The following is a 23,862-nucleotide window of genomic DNA, read 5'->3' on the forward strand; positions in this document are numbered from 1 at the left end:
GTTTGTGTTTTTAATCATATCTGGATATTTACATCCCATTTAACAGTGTTTCCAGGACTGATATTTTTTGTCAAATGATGAAGAACTCAGGTGTCTGATGAGTCAAGTGTATTGGAGCAAAGAAAAACGCTGAAGTGTCCAAGTGCACTCCAGGACTAGAAAAGTCCCCATCTAGGAAATACTGTCATCAGTGGTGGAGAGGAACTTCAGTATACAGCAGTTACTCAACTTGGTGTGTGTGTGTGTGTGTGTGTGTGTATTTATGTGTTCAAAAGTTTGAACCCTCGATTAACGTTTATTGATTTTCTAAGTGACAATTAATGATGACGCATCCTCTACGGAGAATACACTTAAATATACATTTTTTGCACATTTTAGTGTTTAGTTTGTTTATTTCCTGACTTTAACATATTGGATGGTGAAAAAAAAAAAATACAGTCTTGCACAGGTCATATTTAGTCCCCCCCCCCACTCCAAATTTTTACATTTGGCAAATAAACAGTAATTGTGAATGAAAATATGCAGAATTGTGTTAACTTATTTTCACTTAGAGAAACAATACTATTTGACCAGGATGCATAAACTTCTGCATACAACTGTATTACAAAAATAATTTTGCAGACTAACAGTTCTGTAATTTGTTGTACCCCATTATCTGAAATTTGAGTATGATCAGAAATATTAATCTCCATAGACAATCCTTCCCAAAAGCAGTAGGCTGTCCTGCTAATTTTACTGTTATTGATGGTCACTATCAATCTTTTGAAGCTAATTTAAATTTGTTTGATATATTTAGAATTATGAAAGACAAAGGCATTGTATGCTTTACTGTTACTTGAATACAGCGTAATTTTGTTCCATTCCCATCCATGGATATTTTTGCATAAATGCCTTTGAAAATTACTGAGTAGTTGGATTCTCAATTCCCAAACAGTAAATATCTGCATTACACAGTCAGACAACAACAAAGTGCTTTGGATCTGAAATATGGCTGCATTCAAAGGCTTGTTGAAGAGGAATGCTCAGTGGGCAAAAAAGGTAAGTGTCCTTCTTTGAGTTACACATACTTAATGTTAAAAAAAAATATCAAGAGACTGTTGTATACATTTTAGGTTTATTCCGTTACTAAGCCTTGGCCCTGGGTAAACTTAATGATAAAATTAATGAAAAATGTTGCTGTTCTCTGTTGGAGGAATAAAATCTGATTTCCATCACATCCCTGTTTTCGTTGTCCTGTGTAAATGCACAACCACACTAGGCACACAATGTAAAAGAACGCGTGGAATGCAGGCCTACACTGCATCTCTAGATGGTGCTACATTCACTTTTTCTGATATGACCACTGCAAAGAAGTAAGCACATAGCTTGCAGTCCTCATACATTTCAGATAAGATACACTCAATGCAAATTGCACATGCAAAAAAAGTTATTTGTGGCGTCTTAATTATAGGAGCTAGAGATAAAACTGGAATAGTATGTTAAAGACTAGGTTTGGGTGTAGGCAATTCTCCAAAGGCTGATATTACAAATCAGCCTTAAGAATCTACATATGCAACAATCATGGAAGTTAAGATACCTCCAGGTAATAATAATTATTATTGTTGTTATTACACACAAGTATGTGCTTCTAGGCCTGGAACTGGGCACCGCTGTCATAAACTTAATCTTATTTGCCTATAACAACACTTTACTAACAGTGGGTGTACACCTAATGCATCTGCATTTCACCCTTAACTAGAGTGATTTATGTTGACCTGAAATAAATGAAGAGCTCATATGCTCTATTTTTGTCTTTTATTTTTCCCCTGAAAATTCATTTCCTTTATGAAAATCAAATGAGTTTATGTACCAATGTCAGTTGTAGTTCTTTCTTACATGACCATTTTCCAACCCCTCTTTACCCCATACATACATGCTACATTAAACTCTAATTTCAAAAAAGTAATAACTTCAAGAGTAATTGCGATTTAACTGAGAAAAAAAGCTGCTGTCCTAATGCACTCACAATCACCTAAGGCTGACTCTGACCTGTCACTGACAAAAAAATGTTAAAAATAAAGCAGACATGCCTGCAGTCCTCAATATCCACATGCTTATGAGAGTGAGCATGAAGGAGATGGGAAAGCTGTATGTAATGTAATGGATACTGTAACAATGTAGGGGAAAAAAGTATATATATTAATTGTGACTTACATATCCTGAATTTCTACATTTCCAGACTTGCTGGCATAGTAATGGCACACTTTAGCAGTTCACAAAGGATGGGTAAACATAAAAATAATCATGTGATGATAGTTTAGAAAATTACGTGTTTGATATTGTAATAAATGCAACAATGAATGCCGTATGATTAAAGGTGCAGTGTGTAAGATTTAGCAGGCTCTGTTAGCAGAAATGGAATACAGTATACAAAACCATGTTTTCATTTGTGTATAATCACCTGTAAGTACAAATTATTGTGTTTTCGTTAGCTTCGAATGAGGCCTTTATATCAACATAGAGAGAAGGCCCTCTCTTAAAATGTTGCGCCACCATGTTTCTATAGTCCAGAATGGACAAAACCAAACACTGGCTCTGGAGAGCGCCTTTCACATTTTTACAGTTTTACAGTTTTCACATTGAAGTGGCAGCTTGAACTCTAATAGTTTGGACTCTAATAGTTTAACAGGTGTTCTACACCTGAGACTGATTCCAGATGGTTTCCTAATGGGATCTAAAAGTGTCCTGCAGGAAAGTAGGGGTCTCTACACTGTTAGTATATAAAGATAATATAATAAAGATGCTGTGCTTGTGCATTTTTCATTCATCAAGGTGCAAACAATGTAATTGTTCCCTTAAAGGTACAACAGTGGTTTTAAGGTCCAATTGTGTACCTTAAATAAGTTTTTCCAGATGAAAAGTACATATTTGTACCTTTTCATAACCTAATGCTTAAAAACAGAACAATAAAATAAAAAGCCTGGAGACGAGACGGGGTGTGTGGAGTCAGTACAACTTGGTACAGTTATGTCCCCTGACTAAAGGTACTGAGATGTACCCTTGAGGGTACCACCCCAGTGACAAGAGGGGCACTGCCCCAGTGACAGTTCCCTACCTTTATTTCTCAGAGTGTGATGGTAAACATTAAGCCAATTCCCATTAGAGAGCAAAACCATCATAGTGGTCTTTTTCAGCAAGGCATTTAATTATGAAATGTTTCAATAAAGTAGAACCATTGCCTTTACTAAAGAAACCTTGAAGAACCCTCTTTTTTAGGAAGGAAGCTGTATTTTTGGCAGGATAAATGCGTTGTTTGATAAAGTTCTGTCCAAGATCGACGGTGGTACCGGCGATACCCCCTGTGCCATCATCCCTCCCTCGGTGCTGGGGGAAAAAAACAAGCCCCAATAGTAAAATCCTGCTGCTTGTCTCCAGGCCGTGTCGTTCTTTACTGACCAATGGAAACGAGCTCGGCCTGCAGGGGAGCGCAGTGAGGGAGAGAGACCCAGGGAGAGAGATAGAGAGAGAGAGGGAGCGAGAGGGAGGGAGATAGAGAGAGACGAGCGCGAAGTGCTGCACAGGTCTGTCACGGAGCCACCGTGAAAATACTTCAAGAACATCTGCAAAATGCCGAATAAAACTAAAAAAGAAAAGGTGAAGTATTTGCCATGTCAGAGACGCGGACTATCCGCTTTTGTTTTGTGTGATTCTGTGGTGGTGGGACTTTATTTTACCATGTACCGTACAAAAGGCCTTAGTAGCCGCTGTTGCTAGCTAACGCTACAACAAACCGTGCTGTTCGGTTAGCCCGCCAGCTAACGTTAACGTTAGTGAGCGCCCCTTAAATAAAACGGACGAACAGAGTTAACCGTTACTTACGTGCGTTTTAACGGGGCTTTTTTTGAAAATTGTGTCGGTATTAAGTCACTGTCTACACTCATTTTTTCTTCTTAACCTCTCGATATGGCTAAATGTGTATGAATGTGGCTTCATTCGTCTCAGGTAGGTTAACGTTAGGATTTTTTAAAATCCGTATGCGGTCGGTTTTTGTCCAGGGTTACCGGTGTGCAAGTTGTACAGTTATATGGGCAGTTTGTCCCGTTAATGTTGACCAGCTTTGCCCTGCCGTGACAGCATTCAGACAGACATTTGTCAGAGCTTGGCTGTTGCAGCCCCGACTGCTCCGTGGTGTTGACACTGACAGTAACATGCTAGCTAGCTTGGCTAACCTTGCCTATTTAACCCGTTAGCTAGCTTTATTCAATAATACACTCGTACATCGGGTCGTAAATGTTAAGGTCTAATAGCCCGCATGTGAGGACTTCATGGAAGAAAACTGAACAAACTGCAAAGCTAAATCTTTGTGGTCGTTCACCGCTTCGTGTTTAAGTTAGTTGTTAGCTGCCAGGCTATAATGCAGATGACCGGTAGCTGTATGGATGTCAGTTACAGCGCAGTAAGTTAACGTTATGCGCCGGGCCTGTCTGAGGTAATCTCAGTAATCTGAATTATAACAAGACGGCTGAATGATAATTCGGTTTATGGTGCTTCCCTACAACAGGGCCCGGTATGGTCGGTGGTCAGTTAGTCTGATCGGTGCGCAGCGTGAAACTGCATGATGGTGATGTGTCATTTCAGTGCTGTGACTGTAGCTCTGCAGTTCATAGATTTTTTTACTCTGATGTTCTTTGGTATTTCTAGGAATCACCAAAATCTGCAAAAAGCAGCACCAAAAACAGTAACGTCGGCGGTGGGAAGGATACTGGAACTGAGAATTCAGACGAGGTAAAGGAAGACAAATTAACATTGAAATTAATTATTTTTTCATGGCTACAGATGACTTCATAATAATCCCATGCTTCATTTCACAGCATGGATAAATGTGAATTTAAAAAATGGTGTACTTAAATGCTGTAAATGAAGTTCTACAGCTTTTTTGAGATCTTCTAAAACATATTAGTGCTGTTTGTCATGTGTAGTGTGTGTAGGATTGCTTTTTTCATTAGTCCTAGTTATCGCTAGGGATGGGAGAACCAGTTGCTTAATGCTAATCAAGCTGGGTTGTTGGCTGAATCTGTATCTTCATACTGCACACAGAGGACCATTAGAGCACTCAAGCTTGATCCAGACTACAGTATGTTTAATCAGGAAGGGAGCGGCTAACCGGAGCAGCTGACCTGAGTGAGAGCAGGCGCCTCGGCTGGGCTTTCTAGATGCAAGCCTGTGGAGGAAGGCTGTGACTGGTGTTTCCTGCTAATGAAATGTATCCCTGCTAACATATGAGAAAGAGGGTTTTTTTAGATGCATATTGGCTTAGCTGTGTTCCAGTTCTTTCAGGAAAATAGCGTTTGACATGGTAGCATATGTAGCCCGTAGAGTTTTACTGTTCATGTGAGCTGTACGTTTTGCTTCGTTTTGAAGAATTCTTTTTATGTGTCTCAGCTTATGCTGTAATATTGATTTTGCTAGTACATGAACTTCTTATGAAGAGGGAGAAGTTTAACAGTTGTAGGATTACACAGTTAACTTCTCTCTTATTTCCCTGAAAGGCTACAGTTGTATTTGGTCTATATTTGGTAGAGAGAGACCATGTTTGCTTAATGCAAGTGTTTCAAAAGGTGGTGTCCACAGGATTCAACAGATTGTGGTTGTGACACATAGGTTACTAGGATATGCAGCAAGTCAGAGATAACAGAGATATTGTGATTGTTGCTATCTGTTGTATAGTACTGGAGGTGCACGTACACTTGGATGCCCAAGAAATAGAACTTGTTTTAATGTAAGTTATAAGAGCGGGCTATATGACAAAGATATGTCATGATACTTGATATATGATGTAATACAGTGTTTATTTTTTTCTGAGGTTTGCCAGAGAACCAGCAAAACAGTAGTGGTTTATTTAAAAAACACTGTAAAAACTGAGTACGAAGATTTTTTTTTGAAATTCAGCAGTTACAAAAGTAAACTGTTTAACTGGGAACTGGTGAAAAAAATCATATATGTGGTAAAAATTATTTACTAATACAAGATAATTGCGTATTGGACTAGCATCTAGTTGTTAGTTTGCTGTTTTAATATCTTTTTTATGATACATGAAGTCGGTCAGTGTTCTAAAAATACTGACAACACCCATGAGGTGATCTTAAAAAACGTACTGTGGCGTAGTTTATCGTTTGTTAACATAGCGTAATTTAGCTCACTCCTAGTGAAAGTCTTATAGTCAATTTCACTTCACGCGTTAGCTATAATGTATGATTTAATTGTGTAGAGACTTAGGACTCTATCACCCTTGGTGGGTCAATAATTTGTTATTCTGCCACAGCAACAGAACGGATGTGAAAACTGGATTTAAACATCTCTTTAATTGAACTACTGAGCTGTGACGCACGTCTTAGTACCTACAGGGTTCTCAGATGTCTTTTTAAGGAAGGGGTGTAACTGGTGTTAGTGATAGGAAACTGAGGAGAGGTTGATGTTGCACAGGGTGAAGCTTATCGATTAGTCTATTTTCAGTCCAGTTCGGTCATGCAAACTCGGCCACTGCCAGCACTGCCATATCACAGGCAGGTCTTAACAACAGTGTGACAGATGTAAGCTTAGTGTGTCCATCTATGTTTACCTTGTAACTTTCTGCACACATTTAAAATCTTTTTTTTGTTCATCTGAATCGATCAGTCAATCCCAAAGCTGGAAAAGCGGATAAGTGATGTGGTATGCTGCAGTGAAGCTCTTTGGCAATTTATGTTGATTTAATTTTCTGACACTGCTTCACTTTTTTTTTGGGAATGCGCAGACGCGTCTTGTATATTAATTATTAGGTGTTCTGTAAGCACTCCTCATTCATTCGGACATTGCTCACTAGTGTTTATATGGAATGCATGCCTGTTAAGTTTTTTGCAGAGTGCATCATTTCTACGGCAGTGTTTCTCACACAGGCTGTACTTGGGAGCCCCCTCCAAAGTATGATGACGGTTGCCTAAGTATATTTTGTTCCATTTTAACCGTATGTGATTTCCATTTTGCCCCATTTTAACAAATTCCAGGGAGAAAATATTTCATATTTTTATGAATAAATAATGGCACACAGTGTCTCTGATGCAGAGCCTCACTTTTTTCCTGATGGTCATTTCCATGATCTAAACCTTCATGTAATCCCAGTCCATGAGGTGCATCACATCTATAAAATGTAGATTATGGGAGATTTAACATTCACTTATTCTTATTCAAGTACCTGAATAAATAAACAAATTCTGTGCTGAGTTTAAATATCAGTGTATTCAAATATTCTGCCGCCCCTCGCCAGAGCAGGTTCATGAGCTGATTGCAGACTGATCGAGATCCAGACTATCCAGAAACCTTTCTGTCTACTGCATGATTCAGTTATTGTCTGTCTGTATTCCATTACGCCTTCCACCCAGTGGCCCCAACTGTTAGCCAGATTAAATTACAATTTTTGTTGTAAGTCGAAATAAATTAACTAATCAACAACCTTTAATATGGCAATTTTCTGTAAATTGTAGAGAACAGTCTGTTTATAATTGTTGAGTTAAACAAGAAAATGAAATGTAGCATATTAAACGTGCAGTAAACTTTGTACAGTTTTTATTTTTTTCAATATAATTTGGCAAATAAATTGTAATTGTGCATTAAAATGTGCAGAATTGTCTTGTTTGTAGAAGATATGCCCCTGTTTTCACTTAGAAAATCAACATGTAATTTGACCAGGGTGCCCAAACTTTTGCATGCAATGTATTATCTGATCTTAAATTCACATTTCTTGGAAATTATAGGATATGTGGAACAATATCCAAATTGCCATTTTTCCCCAAAAACAAGTACCCTGCTATCACTATGGGACACTGGTTACTAGGGGTGTAATGATTGACAAAATGTATAATTTGATTAAGTAAGATACAGTGGTGCCTTGATTCGATACCTTTTTGGTAAAAAATAAGGGTTGGCTAAAAATGTGTTTTATGTTAATGTTTCCATTTTCAGTTTTAGACATAATAAACATACAGTAATTATCAAAAACTGCTTTTTATTGTCCCAAGCTAACATTCTAGCCGCAAGCAAATGTGTTAACCTCAAGCTAACACACTAGTCACAAATTAACATTACTAGTCACATACACTGTAGTACAGTTTAATACATTGTAGTGTTACATCTTCAATAGTTATTCATCCTGTTTAACGTCATACTTTGGTGCAGGATTCATTTATTTTCAACAAGTCAGCGTTTCAGTAAATCATTTAGGGTTGTTACTTTTGTTGTCATGATATGAGATAACCTGATGGGTTACATTGTGGTTGGGTCTTGGGCTACTTGCTTCTCTATACCTGGGAGTGCTGGATAATGTTGCTAAAATTCAATCTATTTATTCTTTATAATTTATTCAGAGTCTGTCTGTCTGTCTGTGTATTTAATTGCATAGACAGACCTTTGAAAATCAGTTCCACAGCTTTTAACTTTACCATTAAAAGTTAAGTGCTTTATATTTAACTGTTGGTATAGAACCACATTTGACCTTTTTTGACATATTTGCTATGTAGAACATGTCTCAGGGCTAATTTTGTAACTCATTCTCCTCTTCCTGTTATTGAACAACATGGGTTTCTTCACATGTGACCAACATCAAAGCCTATTCATATTAGGAGAAACAAAACAATGAATTAATTATGAATGCCTGTTGCTCTGCTCTCATCTCTTTTGTTTTTGGAGCACTTTCTGGCCGGATTGCAGCTTTTTAGCCTGTGTGTCTGTATAATGGAACAAAAGATCTCATTATTGTCCAGAGTCCCAAGGAATACAAATGAACTGTGAAACTCAATATTATTGCAAATGCAAGCTGTTCAGAGTGGTGTCATTCAGACGATTCAGACTGTGGAAGATCAGCTTGGCAATCTAGATGCTGAATTGAACCATTGAAATTAAAGGTTTTTTTTGTTTTTTTGTTTTTTTTACTCTTGTTTCTTTTCAGTAGTGTTGTAGTTGGGTTGGTAATTTCAAGTCAAAAAATTTAAGATCGAGGTATCTTAGAGAAGACTGTGTATTTAGTGTTGTATTTCTAATCTTTAATATTTATTTTTGCATCTTTCTTCTTCTTCTTCTTCTTCAGGCACAGCAGCAACAGACAGCCAGCAAACGTCCTAGCAACAGCACTCCACCTCCAACTCAGCTCAACAAAATCAAGTACTCTGGCGGCCCACAGATTGTGAAGAAGGAGCGTCGGCAGAGTTCCTCACGCTTTAACCTCAGCAAGAACCGTGAGCTACAGAAGCTTCCTGCCCTCAAAGGTACATTGATGCTTTTGTGATTTCCTTCCACCATGAATGATTAAAGGGTTTAAGTTCTTTTGGGATTCCCTCCTGCTGATCTGTGTCCGCTTTAGAAAATGTTTCAAGTAGTGGCTATTGATCTGCAATCTTAAGAACAATTAGGCCAAGAAAGCTTTTTTAAATCACCATGTAAAAAAATGCAGTAATAAAGGACATGGCATCAGGAGTTAGAGGTTTGATGTATGTGTATTAGATGTGTATATTCCCACATTAATCTATGTATTGTTGGTTTTGCTAACATTTCATTGCTGAATTTTTCAGCTAAAACTTTCAGATACAGTGCTGATTTTTTTTTCAGCCTGTTCAGTGAGGCAGACAACGCATCTGTGTTCATTTGGTGTTTTATTTAGGATTATAATTGCAGATAAGTTTCAGTGCTCAAGGTTCATTCATTTCTTAGTTTATATAACTCCAAATAAAGGCATGACTAATTTATTGATAACTGCCAAAATAGGGATCCTGTAGATTTATTACTGTAATTTCTCTCAGTGAGGCAAAGATGATCATTGCATATCGCAACACAAAACAGAAAAGCACTCAGTTGTTTCTTAATTATAGCAGTACAGTGTGCACTAGTAATATTTTTGACTATTTTGAGAGCTTCTGCTGTTTGTGTTTAAGAAATCTAACAATAGAGAACTGACTGCTGTATTTGAAAAAAAAAAAAAATCTTCATCTTCATTTCATTCGTATTCTACCTTGTTGTGCTGTGATGCTCACTCATTGACAATTAGTTCCCTGCCTGGCCAGGCAAAGGCAGAGAAAGTGATAGGGAGAAAATAATGACATGCCGGCAGTAATTGGATCAGCAGTGCAAGTGTCTGCAATAAGTAGGACAGTGAAAGCTCGTCACAACACTCCATGCGGATAATTTAGACTCCCTGCTGTGTGACATACAGAAACAGGCACAGACGTAATGGACTCTCAGTTGTGCTGTCAAGAAAATATTGAACAGATATGTTTATAGTAAAATTCTGACACAGACATGTCAGGTTAAACACTTTTGTTTTAATACTTACAACACTTCAGCCAAGAAGCTTCTGGTGTTACATACTTTGAAAAAAATTGTTGTCAAAGAAAACCTCATATCTCCAAAATCGTAACTTTACAGGAGAAGGAAAAAGCATACTTTACTTTTAATGTAAGTCAATGTAACAAGACTCTTTTCCAAGTAATTTTGGGCTGTTTCTTTTGGTCCATTCAACATTAAATATTAAAGATACGAGGTTTTGTTCCAACAGCAGCGGTGTGTGTGTGTGTGTGTGCGCGTGCAGACTATTACTTTTAAGTAGTTTAGCCAGTTGACATAAATCACTTTTTCATGTCTTGAACAGTCATTAAAACAAAACACAGATATATAAAAGTAAAAATGAAAGCTTAAAGGTGTTGTTTCTTAATTGGTTATCTGAATTTTTAATTTGTTACTGTATTTTTGACAAAATGTCACCTTTCAACATTGAATATGGTGTTTACTCAACATGATCTGTCTTTGTAAAGACATCCTGAACTTGGATCTTCACTCCATGATTTCAGACTGACACCGTAAGTTGTGTTTAATACCAGCTGCTCTTTGCATCTTGTTCAGTGATGTGGTAAAGGGAGAGCAATCCCATCCACTCGGGGAGATCAAGGACAATTCTACTTGCATGGACTCTTGGCTAGGAGTCAAACTTGCATACTTCTAATGATGGAGCCAACACTTGAACAGTTCAAGACTGAGCAGACACAATATTGAAATCATGTGTACAGTAGATGATCCATACTAAACATCTAGTATAGTTTAGATGCACTTTGTGTTACAGACATTATAGTTACCATACCCAGAGTGTGAAAACATCAGATTTGTGTGCTTGACCTACATGTTTTCTATCAGTGGCTGCTGCCCTGAAGCCGAAAGTCATTTTCTACACATGATCGGTGCATTCAGCTGGTGCCTTGAAGTGTGACTTCTGAACCCTCACAGAAACCAGGTTTTCAGGGAATGTCAAAGTTGCAGTGTCTATGGAATTCAGTGAACTACAGTACCCTGAGTTCGTTCCTGCTTACTTTGTTTAATAAATTGAAGAATCAGCCCCATCTCAGACATTTGATTTATTTTTGAAGACTTTAAGTCTTTTCATGAAGAGTTTCATGGCTGTAGTATTTAGAAAGCTAGCTGATTCAATTGCTTTCAGAATGAATGGCTCTGTAAAAATGAAGGATTTGAACTTCTTTCCCTTCAGGTTGAGTTTTTCACTTACAGTTTTGTGATTGAAGAGGTTCTGATTCTTAAGCCGTAAATACATTCAGTGCTGTCATCACAGAAATGGAATCCATAGGACGTGCAGTCTTTTTCCGATTGAAGTCGTGGTTATTGTCAGTGCTAACAAATAAAGGGTGTAATTTGATATTAATTTTTTCTCACTAGTCGCTTTTTGCAACAAGCAGAAATGAACCAAACAATTTACTGTCATTATTTTTATGGATGCTATTGATTGGCTGCAAGTTGAAACCTGACATTTTTTTATCGAGTGTCATAATTGATTGCCTAAAATAGCTGGTTTCAAATGCTGCATGAAGTGAAATACAGGAACGTTTCCTTTCAGGTGTAGTTGGCTGCATTCTTCCGGTTAAATAGTTTTTGTTACTTGGTTGTTTTATGAACTTTTTTATCTTATTGAACAGTTAATTGTAATTTCTGATTAAAATAAGATGCGTAAAAATAGACAACGATGATTATTTTTTGTTTTTACAAGCTTGTCCGTCACACATGAATAACACAACCCCTGTCTGGCTTGCATGCTGTTCTAGTCTGTTGTGCATATGGTCATTGAGCAGTTATTTAGTGCTATCAGATGGTGCGAAAAACAACTAAATTGCTGCACTGAAACTTTGCCTTCTGTGCTGCAGTATTTTTCAGTTTTTGCTTTTATGTTCTCTAATTTAATCATTATCAATAGAACTGTCCTACAATTCAGCAGAGAATGCTGGTTGGTCTAACCAAATGCTATACAGAGAAGGGATGCCAAACAAGTGAATTGTGGACCGATGCTGGTACATAAATATTTGAAAACGTTGAAATTATCTAACATCTATAAATAGTTAAAATTCAGCTAGCTACTTTTCCTTCCGATACAGATACCTGATGCGTAAGTATCGGCCAATATCAATACTATATCTAACCTAACCAGCTTGTAGGTACTGATATTTATACTGCCTCATTTTTTTGTTTTATTTTAGTGAAAGCCATATTCTGTGCCACAAATAAAACCTACCAATAAAACATACACTTAACTGAATGGCATTTACTTGTTGTTTTTTTTATTATAGATAATTCATATTTATTATTTTGTAATCAGTAATAAAAAACATTTAACAGTTGAAGTAAAAGTAAAATATTTCTGTTGTGCAAAATAGTTATAAATATAGATAACAACATATAGATAAGCTTGTGGCTGTACACGTAAGCTCTCCACAGTTTCAGCAAAAACACTCCTGAATGTTGTTTTAATTACGAATTTCTCAAGTCGTTCGTCTTATACCTGCATCCCATAGGGTCAGAATCTGTTGGAGTTCAGTAAATATATACAGTCATTCACACTATCAGTATTATAGACCACACCGCTGTCTGATGCAGCGGACCAACCGAGGTGCACTGCAGGCCAGCTATGCTAAAGGATAAACCAAGGATAACAGCTGTTGGGACCCCAAGAGGCCAACAGTTCTCTAAGCGACATTCCTCGAAAAAAACCTGAACTTATATTTACTCAGACTGTCACTGACTACACAGCAGGAGATGAGTGATTACTGAAAGAAGCCATTCAACAAAAGGGCTTCTCATCATGTGTTTTGTGCTGTCTGTATGTTGTATGTTGTATGTTATTTGTAGCATACCGGTGTAACTAATACCTTAGGAAGAATTCCAGCTGGTATCACCCACTACCATTGCCTTCCACGAAATACTGCTGTTACAGATTATGCCCAGAGTTTTTGTACTGCTGCTTCAACCCACACCACCGACGTATTAAGTTCCATCTGCTGCATGCATCACACAGTAGCATCATCACTCACTCAACTCAATGTCGTCATGCATCCCTACACTCTTAAAAAAGATGGAAGGAACCCTTTCTATGATTAAAGGTTCTTTGCATCATGAAAGGGCCTTTTAGACTGATTGAGAATGTACTGTAAATGGTTCTATATAGAACATTTTTGAAAAGGCTTCTATATAGCACCAAAAAAGGTTCTTCTATTGTTATGATGTCAGGTTTGTTACAATAGAACAACCATGTTTGGTGCTATATAGAACCCTTTTGAAAAGGTTCTGTATAGAACCATCCACAGTACATTCTCCGTCAATCTGGAGAATGCTTTCACAGTATAAAGAACCCTTTAATCATGCAAAGGGTCCTTGAGTGTTCATGGTTCTATATAAAACCATTTTCTTTACTAAAGAACCCTCGAAGAACCATCATTTTTAAGTGTGTAGTACAGAGAATAAGATTTATTGTGATGGTACCAGACAGAAGCTATAGTAAAACTCATGAGTTTCAGGGTGGTTGCACAAGGCTGTCTAACGACCTGTGTTTAGTTGAACTTGTTCACTTCTCACACACAACATCCAAAGAGTCAAGACTAACAGATGCAAGCTCTGCCGTAGTGACGTCTGTCTCTGTGTTTGTTTATGGCACCATCAACACTTGACTCTAACCCGTGCATGCTGTTAGTGGTCTGGCACCAATTCTGGAAGTCCACATGGCAAACAAACAGAGGAAGCCTTGAGGTCTCCCTTTCCTGCTTTTGTGCAAAGTACGCTCCCGTATGGGATATACTTTTGGTGACCGGTTCTCTAAATGCAGTCTTTTTTCGCTTTTTATCATGTCAGGGTGTCAGTGGTGCTAAAAGCTGTGTGTGTGTGTGTGTGTGTGTGTTATGAGGATAAACAAATTAGTAGTTTTTTGGTATTGTAACCTTTTATGTGGACATTAAAAGTACTTTGATACTGTGAGACAGATATCTTCAACTATTTCATCAGCTACCAAAAAAAGACTCCCAGAACTATAAACACTCGACGCTGTGTGTGACACATTGCGGATTTGGTGATCAATTTGTGCAAAACTCTACAGGCAAATTCCTCCATAAAGCATGGGTTATGCAGTGGGCTCGTTTAGAAAGCAGTAGTGCTCAGCACTGTTATCTGAAGTTATCAAAACCAGAACTCTATTAAACAAAATACTCCAGATGTGAACACTAAGGAGATAACACTCCAGTTATGGTACTGTTCAGTACCGTGTATAGTACATGTACTATACTGTATAGTCAGAAACTCCTTACTGAAATTTGGGACACACTGGGCCAAAATGCAAAAAACCTGACAATAAATAACAAGTTAACATCAACTTACAAAAATGAATTGAATTAAATTATGTAGGCTACAGAAAAGAAAGCAAATGTCCTCGACAACAGAGAATGGTTGGTCCTCCACAGCAATTAATTATTATTTTGTTTAAACTTTATTATTTTTATAGTAGTTAAACTTTGCACTTTTTTGATGTTGGTGGTGGTTTTTTTTTAATCATTTCAGAATGTTAAAAATATTTGGCGTACTTCCTGAGACTTTCCTTTCTGCTTCTGTTGCTGTGCCCTGTTCTGCGAATCGAGCAGGTTGTCCTTTCAAGTTGTAACAAATCTGTAATAGAGAAGTTCTTGGGAGTTGTAGCTTCTTCTGATACAAATGATATAAATCTCTCGCTAATACCCCATTTATAAATGAGTAAACAGCATTTCTGTTTCTTACTTACATCATTAGAATTATTCAGAAAGTTTTAGATTTTAACACTTTGTTGTAGGCCTACTTATTCCTTTTTTTTTCTTAATTAATTAATTAATTAATTTTTTTTGCGCTCTCGTTTTTCAGTGTGAAGTGTTTGGAATTTCATATTGAGATTTTTACCACACCTGCGCATTTACATACAATTTGTGTATATTTCGTGTTCATAGGTTTTTCTTTTTGTATGCCATCTGAGGACACAGTTTTATTTAGATGGAGGATGTGTTTCAGATGCTTTATTTTGGAATAGAAGTTTGAAGTTTTGTAAAGTTTGAATTTTTTTGTTTATAGTTCTGGGAAAGCTGAGCAAAAAATGTGACTTTCCAGTTGAGGAAAACTCAGTGGATTTTATTCCCCCATGTAATAATCAAATGTAATAAAAGTGATTTTGTAGCATTTTTTTTAATGCTTGATGTTGTACCTTGTGTATTACCATCATCCCTCTGTGCCCTCTGTAATGGAGACTGTTGAACTGAGTGCTGGCTGCTTTTTTGTTGCACTGATGAGTGTACTGATGAGTTGATTTGGCCCTGGAGGTGAAGGCTTGGTCTCATGACTCCCTGACTGTACTGTTCAGCAGTGACCTTGTGGTGCTGTGGGGCTGAGTATGGGCAGCCATCCCATCATGAGATGAGCCATGTTCTGATAATAGTAACCAGTAGATACTGAATACAGATCTTTTTAAATAAAACGTTTTCAGTCAAACAGCATGTCTTGGAGAAATTATTTGGCACTTAGAATCAAAACCTCATGACTCACTGCTTTGCTCTTAGATCAAGACATTTGGATATTTAAAAGTGACAGGGACTAAGCTGATTGAAGTTTGATTTTAAAATATTCCTGAGTGTTTTGTGATAAAGACCACCCAGCATGCTTTTTCAAAAGCCTTAATTTAGGTTTAAGGTAATTAATTTAGTGACTGGCCTACAATTTTGTTGTACTCACATTTAGACAAACTGAGCTTGCTCCCTATTTTGTACGTCCCTCAGTGCCCTGAGGAGAATCCTGCTGTTCTTCAAAAGCAAGACTTTTATACTCAGCCACTGGAGAGTGATTGAGTTTGAATGTAATCAGTTCAACTAGTGCAGCCCCAATAGGACTATAGAGATTTGGGATTGCCAAATGGGTGTTGCTGGGTACATTTATATAGTGCTGTATATTTTTAGTGCTGTTACAGTTACAACATTGTGCATTACGTTCATTATCATTTAAAAAGTTATTAAATATGAGACGGCCTCAGAGGCTCATGTTTTGGTATTTTCCTTTGAGGTTATTTGTTAGTAATTTCTCTGATTGGCCAACAAACTCAGGATTTGGAAGCCCCATCCTCATCTGTGTTTATTAGTTTGCAAATGCATTTCTCTTATTGCAAGCATTTTTTTGCAAAACATGCATCCCAAACAATGGGAGATTATAAGGATTACAAAAACATTTAATTCCTGAATACATGTAAACACCTTGAGGCATCAGTCTTGAGAGATTGAATGAAACTCTATGATGGCTTCATATTTCATGTTTTCTTTACTCTGACGCACCGATTTCAGGCCAGGACTGGCTTTATAATTCTTAATTGAGCATTCAAATTTTGAAAGTTTGCTAACATCTTTGCTATTACTGGCCTATTAACTTAATAAGAAATAAAAAAAGTAAAAAATAAAATAAATTTAAAAGAAAACAAGCATGAATTGAACTCAAAGTCCAAGTTCTGTTTGATCTGGCTTCAATTTTAATATTGATAAAATCATTAATAATGCCTTCAGTTAAACTTCAGTTCCACACTCATATATATCAGCTCTATATTTAAGACATACTTTTCCTTTTTCATCTTTGGCCATCCCTTATCTTTATCACTTACACATGCATTTGTTGCATCCAGGTTAGATAATAGCAGTGTTCTTCTCTTTCTCCTCCCTGTCAGACCCTCGGTAGGTTACAGTATATGCAAAATGAAGCTGCCAGGGTCCTCTGGGAAAACTGACCACATCACTTCCATACACAGAGCCTTTACTGGCTACCTATCAAATACAGTGTACAGTATAAAGTGTGTCTGTTCACATATGAAGCAGTGGCCTGAGTCCTGATTCACTGACTGAGCTCTTAGATTTATCTACTCAATGACATATCCTATGGCTGCTTGAGCCTCCTCCAGGTTCTAAGGTTTAGATCAACCTCAAGATTGGGTGGTTGATCATTTAGCATAGTCGTCCCAAAATGATGGAATTCTCTCCCTGGTCTGTTCAGAATGCGTCCTCTGAATCGGTCATCATGTCAGTCTTCCCCAAAAACACACAAATCCTTCACAGGCTCGCTGCTCCTCACATTATTTAATTTGCAATCTATGTATTTCTCTTTGTTGTTTGTGGTGCCTCCTGTTAAATGTGTTAATTTTATGACTGTGATGTGTCCTTGAGCATGACTGTTATATAAATTAATATAATAGGCTCTGTTTTCAATACAGTCCATCAGAAAACACGCTGAGCAAAGATCAGTATAGGATGATTGATGTTTCAATGGAGTATTATTGTCCAAAATGAAGCTAGCTATTGATAGTATTGTTTTTTTTAGTAGTTGATGCAAAAAGCTGTTGTCTTACTGAAAGTGAGCAGAAACACAATTAACATGTACTTTATAGCTCATCTTCTATGCTTATCACCCCCAAACAGGCATGTGTCAAGACGTGGACGCAGTTTTAATGATCTTATGCATCCACTTGAGGCAAGGATATGTAAATAGCACCTTTATAGATAATTGGTCAGTCAACACAGCACACTTGTGCATATATACATACAAACACTTTACATATATACAAGCAGCATTTTATAGCATTCTACAAAGAATTTAAAAGGGAAATACAAAATGTGGAAAAAAAAACAACAGAAGTGATTATTCAAATTAATTGTCTGTCTTTATGTAATTACAATTAATGGATAACTTCCCTGGACCTTGTGGTGATTGTTTGCTGTGATTGTATCAGTAAACTGCTTATTTCCTTGATGGAAAAGGAGGACACATAAGTAGTCAGTCCAATACTCATTGAGCAGCAGTGATCACTGAGCATGCAGTCATCTCCCATTCAGTCTTCAGCTGAAGACCTCTGATTGTTGAGAGCTGTTCTGAAGTGGAAACTCAAGCAGCTGAATCTAAACACAATTATACATAATTTCTTAGTCAGTGTACCGCCAATCCATTAACTCTCAGATTAGATGTTGAAATAATGCATGTCTTTGTAGTACCCCCCCCCCGCCCCCACACTACTTCTTCAGCTGCCAACTAAATTGCACAAATGAACAAACAGTTTTACTGTATTTACTTGTGTTTACTGAAGTTCTGTTTTGAGGAAATAAACAGAGCTGTTTGGGTTGAATATCAGTGGTAACTGGAGGGAGCAAAAGGAGGTCTTGTAGGGCAGATCGTCTGAACGACCTCCTTTTCAGACATGTTCAGCTGAGCCATACAGAAGGTAGATGAACTACATGTGCACATTGACATGGCCCAGTAGGAAGATTGGGATCTTTGAAAGTTAGATTAGATGGAAAAGGTAGTTGCGATTGGGTTTATTCAGGTGCATAACACACAGTTGTGTTAACTGCTTATCCTATGATATTGTTTTTAAGTTTTAGCCAGTACATTTAATAGATTAGTGTTATATTCATGATGTAATACCCTTATAATAGCTGTGTTCCAGTAACCAAGCAGTTTGTTTTTAGTTTCTATTTCTGTTTGGAACACTTCAGTCATGATATCCAGATCCTGACAGCTGTCTGTCATTTCCTGGGTGCTTCAGATTGTTTTGAAAGGACCATTTACAATCTGTAACAACTAAATAAATACTAAGTTTCCTTTCTGGAAATGTGCTTTCACAGATTAGTATTTACATTACTGTTTGAGATTCCCTTTGGTGTCATTTAAAGGGAAAAAAACAAAAGAGATCATTAAAAACAAAAAGATCAGGTTTATAACATTTTAGAATGGAGTAGCAGTACTCAGGATGAATGGGCTTACTAACTTTATTAATGCTAACTTAAATATCTAATACTTTGATATATTGAGAAAATATCATGATAATGAATTATTTGCAGTGTCGCCCTGACAGAATATTCTTTTAATCTTTATATCTTTAAGTTTTTAAATAACTGTTGATTTAAAAAGCTGCCTATACGCCAGCTGATTTTGCTGCGTGTAAGAGGGAACTTCTGTCACATACCTGTTTGATTTGTAAGGAGTTTGGCAGCTTTGAGATAATCAGATAGACTCTCAGTAAGACATTTGAAGCAGTGGTGCAAAATCAGGGTTGCGCTGTGCTTCTTTTTGGTATCGGATAGATGCTATCTGGGGAACCAATACTCATGTCTGGCATAACAGTATAGTCTTTTTTTCTGAATACAAGTTGATTAAAGTAACATAACACACAAATAGTAACTTAACAAAATTCATGAAACTTCATATGTAAAGGGCTAGAACTGTTTTGTGTCTTATGTTTTTTTTTTTAAGTCAATTTCTAATGAAAATAGACCCTCTTATCAACTTGATTTCATATCATTTAAAAGACAAAATTATTGGTTTCGCGTAATCGTCCATCAAAATGTAGTGATTTTTGCCCCGCCTCTAAAACTCGGTGTCCTGCAGAATTTTTGTCTCATTTTGTCCTGTGGGTTCTGCACCCACCTGCTTCCTTCTAGGTAGGACTTTTCTAAATTGACTTTAGATTTCAACCTCATTGACTGTTAATGAGATCATCTGCTAAATTTCAAATTTTGTTTTTAGAGATTGCTGCCATGTCTATAAGATATTCCAGTCCAGTTTTATTGGGAACTTTTTTCCCCCCTTTTTTTGTTTTTTTTTAAGGAGTCATATGTGTTTTTATGTGTTTCATGCTCATGTTTTGTTGTAGCGACATCTACTTGAGTCTTTGTTTCACTGAAGTAACAATACTCGTACTTGAGTGTGGATTAAGGCTATTAATGTGGATTAATCTACCCAGCTCTGCATAGGTCATCTCTACTTTTTTGTGTCAGCTGTCCTCCTGTGGAATCTGTGGCTGCAGGAAATTCCTTTAGTTTTCTTTCACTACAGATTTTTCTTCCATTTTGTATAACTTCTTCTCTTTTTTTATTTTTGTTCTTGCACCTTTTTCTGTTTCACAGAGTATATTAAGTTTGGGATTTTTGTGTTTGTGCTCCTATTTGTTTCTGAAGCAGTGTGAAAGTGCTGTCTTTTCAGCGTTCCATGGCAGACTGGAAACATTCCAGACTGTAAACTCATGTTACAATACAGTTTTTCCTCTTTTTTCTTTCTTTCCTGTCCTCCCCCACTAGCCGTGCTCAGAGTGCATCTCTGCAGCTATTGCATAAGGGCTCATGTCTCACACTAATACCTCAAATTGCAGGGGTGCTGAGGAATGGTGTGGATCTAGCAGACATTTGGACAGGGACTCTATTAGAATGGGCCATCTTTTGTGTGTGTGTATATATATATATATATATATATATATATATATATATATATACACACACAGCTGTCTCAGAGAAAGTGGATTATCTAGAATGCATATTTGATATGTTGACTCTAAGTTTGTAGCTCATTGATTGTTGTTGAGAGATCATCTAGTAGGTTGCCAGGAGGCAAGTATACACACACACACACACACACACACACACACACACACACACACACACACATATATATATATATATATATATATATGTGTGTGTGTGTGTGTGTGTGTGTGTGTGTGTGTATATATATTATCACGTACCCATAGATGATTATAGCCCATATCATGTTGTGCCTTTTAAAAATGGTTTTGTTGTTTCTTTTTATGGGACAGATATTTGTGTGCTTATCATGTTCGTTCTTGTTTCATTTAGTTTAGCAGGCCTTGACACATCAGCTGTGAATGTTCAGTTTAGAGAGCTGTTGCAGTGTGGCTCTCCATGGATTCCCTTTAATATAGATTCATTGGAGCTGTCGTCTGTGCCCCAGATTTTAGTCTCTCGTTATGTTCTCAGCTCCGCTCGGAAACGGATCAATTCTTCTGTCCTCTTCTCATTACCCTTCACTACTCTTCATTACTCCATCGCTGGTGAAAATGTCTCTTCAGTAAAATCCACTTGATAAGTTTGCCATACCTTGATTGGAAATTTAATTTTGAATGTGATGAAGTTCTAAATCTATCAGGACAAAACCTTTTCAAGCCCATCAAGCCCAATTCAACAAGATTATATAGTTTATGTGTATATCCTAATCACATATCTGTAGACCTTTAGCAGTCATTCTAATCATGCTGACCAGCATTGCTTTTGCTTTCTGATTTAAAGAGTGTATAGGACAGCTGCAGTTCCTCAACATCATCGACTGTGTCAACGCATAGATTTCCAAATTTATGGTCAATTCAGATTATTTTATGAATAGTCACGATTGTGGTGGCAATGTTTGCACATCTTTTGTGTATATGTGCTACCAGCACAGTGTCTAAGCTAGTTTTCAGTGTGCATGGGAGAAGAGTGCCACACTAACTAGTAGCTGCTCCTAACCCTAAACTACCAACAGTTCCTTTATCGGTGTATCAACATGGCAAATAATGTGGTAAAGCCACTGAGAAGACTGCATAAACAGGAAAAACAGAAACTCAGAAACTTCTTAGGATGGTTGGATAAAACTTGGTATAGCTGAATAAATATATAAATCACTAAAGTAATTTGGGTAAAGCTTACTGTGTTAACTATATCTATAGTCTACTCAGGCAGGGGTGTCCAGTCTTATCCGCGAAGGACCAGTGTGGCTGCAGGTTTTTACTCCAACAAAGCAGGAGGTCACCTGATGAAATGTTTGAAGACTAAGACCAACTAATTAAACAAGTGGGCTTGTTTGAAGTGAAAACGTGCAGCCACACCGGCCCTTTGTGGATAAGATTGGACACCCCTGGTCTACTGTATCCTGTTACTATACAGCTGGGCTGTAGTACAGCATAGTAAATCTTTTTTTGATATTTAAATTGTCCTTTTTGATATTAAGCATCTTTGACTAATCACAGCTTCAGAATTATTTAAGCTGGATGTCAGCTTTTGTGAAGGAAGATGTTTTCTGTATGGAGGGCTACAGCAGGGCATATCTATGACAAGCTTGACTGCTGTAAAAATGTGCTGCCTTGCACAGCTTTAGAATGTTTTGGAAACAGACAACAAACTATTAGTATTAATATAGGACAGTGCCTACGAACTATAAACTCTTTATTGAGAAAAAAATAAATTAAGGTGTACTTAGAATTTTTCTATAATTTTTGAAATTATCATTATGAAAATGAAGATTATTTAATGCATCAGTATAATAGATTATTTAATGCATCAGTATAATAATTTACAGATTAATTAATTACTAAATTAATAGGTTTTGGAGGTTAGGGAACCAGCCTTGTGACCGGAAGGTCGCCGGTTCAATCCACTGAGCCAAAAGTACAAGACTGATGTGCCCTTGAGCAAGGCACCTAACCCCCAGCTGCTCCCTGGGCACCATGGATAGGGCTGCCCACCAGTGTGTGTGCATTCACTAGTGTATATGTGGTGTTTCACTGCACAGATGGGTTAAAATGCGGAGGTGAAATTTCCTCGTTGTGGGCCTAATAAGCGTCTTAGAAAAGAAATAAAGAAGTAGAAATTATTATTAGCAGCATCCCTAGAACACAGTCAGCTGATGCCAGAGCGGACATCAGTGACAGAAAATAGCAATGCAGTATCAAGGGGGTTGGAGACATAATGTGTGGTATGCAGGACCTGACAGAGCAGTGTAATTTTCCACAGGCCCTCGCAGGCACAGAGGGCCACAGACGTGTGTGTTCACTGTCCTGATGTTCAAAGTGAAAAGGGCGTGCCAATGAAAGTCTGATGGTATAAAGAGATGGTTATGTGAATGGTGTTCAAATTAGCTTTGGAATGCAGCAGCAATGTTCAATGAGTAAGACGGAGTTTTGTACTTTTCTTTTGTATTTTTTTAATGCTCTGATCTTTTGTGTATCTTTTTCTTTCTGACTTTCAGATGCCCCACCCATCGACAGGGAGGAGTTGTTTGTTCAAAAGCTGCGCCAGTGCTGTGTACTCTTCGACTTCGTGACGGATCCCCTTAGTGATCTCAAATACAAGGAGGTGAAGCGTGCTGGCCTCAATGAGATGGTGGAGTACATCACACACAATCGTGATGTAGTTACGGAGTCCATCTACCCCGAAGCTGTCATTATGGTGAGAGAGCACATGCTCCCACATGCTTGTTCTCACATGCTGCAGGACACTCAAAAGCACATACCTGAAAGTAAGCTCACCCAAGTGTCTGTGCTCACCCCTCACCTAAAACATGTTGACTAATATATATATATATATATATATATATATATATATATATGTATGTATGTGTGTGTGTGTGTGTGTGTGTGTGTGTGTGTGTGTGTGTGTGTGTGTGTGTGTGTTTTTTTTGTTTGTTTGTTTGTTTGTTTGTCGCTTCTCTTTCGAATTTTCCTGTTCCACCTTAAATGGTGCAGCAGGTACATTCGGCACCTAAGGCAGAATTTAAGGTGGAACGGGAAAATTAGAACACGAAGCTGGCAAATGAGAAGCGACTTCAGCCTCGTAAAACAGCCGGATGCTGAGACATTTTACAAGAAACTCTTCTAGTTTTGAAGAAAAGTTTTCTGGCGGAGATGGGAGGAAAGCGGCTATAGCTAAAGCTTAAAGCAGAGCAGAGTAAATC

General features: G+C 37.4%; 1 protein-coding gene across 1 annotated transcript in view; it reads left to right on the top strand.

The window, feature by feature from the left end:
• Positions 1 to 3,492: 3,492 nt before the first annotated feature.
• ppp2r5d (protein phosphatase 2, regulatory subunit B', delta) overlaps positions 3,493 to 23,862 on the top strand; it is a 36,383-nt gene continuing 16,013 nt past the window's right edge. Inside the window, exons 1-4 of the mRNA XM_036573768.1 lie at positions 3,493 to 3,633; positions 4,681 to 4,764; positions 9,098 to 9,275; positions 23,158 to 23,357. Coding sequence (XP_036429661.1) covers positions 3,607 to 3,633; positions 4,681 to 4,764; positions 9,098 to 9,275; positions 23,158 to 23,357 — 489 coding nt within the window. The 5' untranslated portion in view covers positions 3,493 to 3,606. The remainder of the gene's footprint in view (positions 3,634 to 4,680; positions 4,765 to 9,097; positions 9,276 to 23,157; positions 23,358 to 23,862) is intronic.

This window comes from Colossoma macropomum, unplaced genomic scaffold (genome assembly GCF_904425465.1).
Source record: "Colossoma macropomum unplaced genomic scaffold, Colossoma_macropomum, whole genome shotgun sequence".
NCBI lineage: Eukaryota > Metazoa > Chordata > Actinopteri > Characiformes > Serrasalmidae > Colossoma > Colossoma macropomum.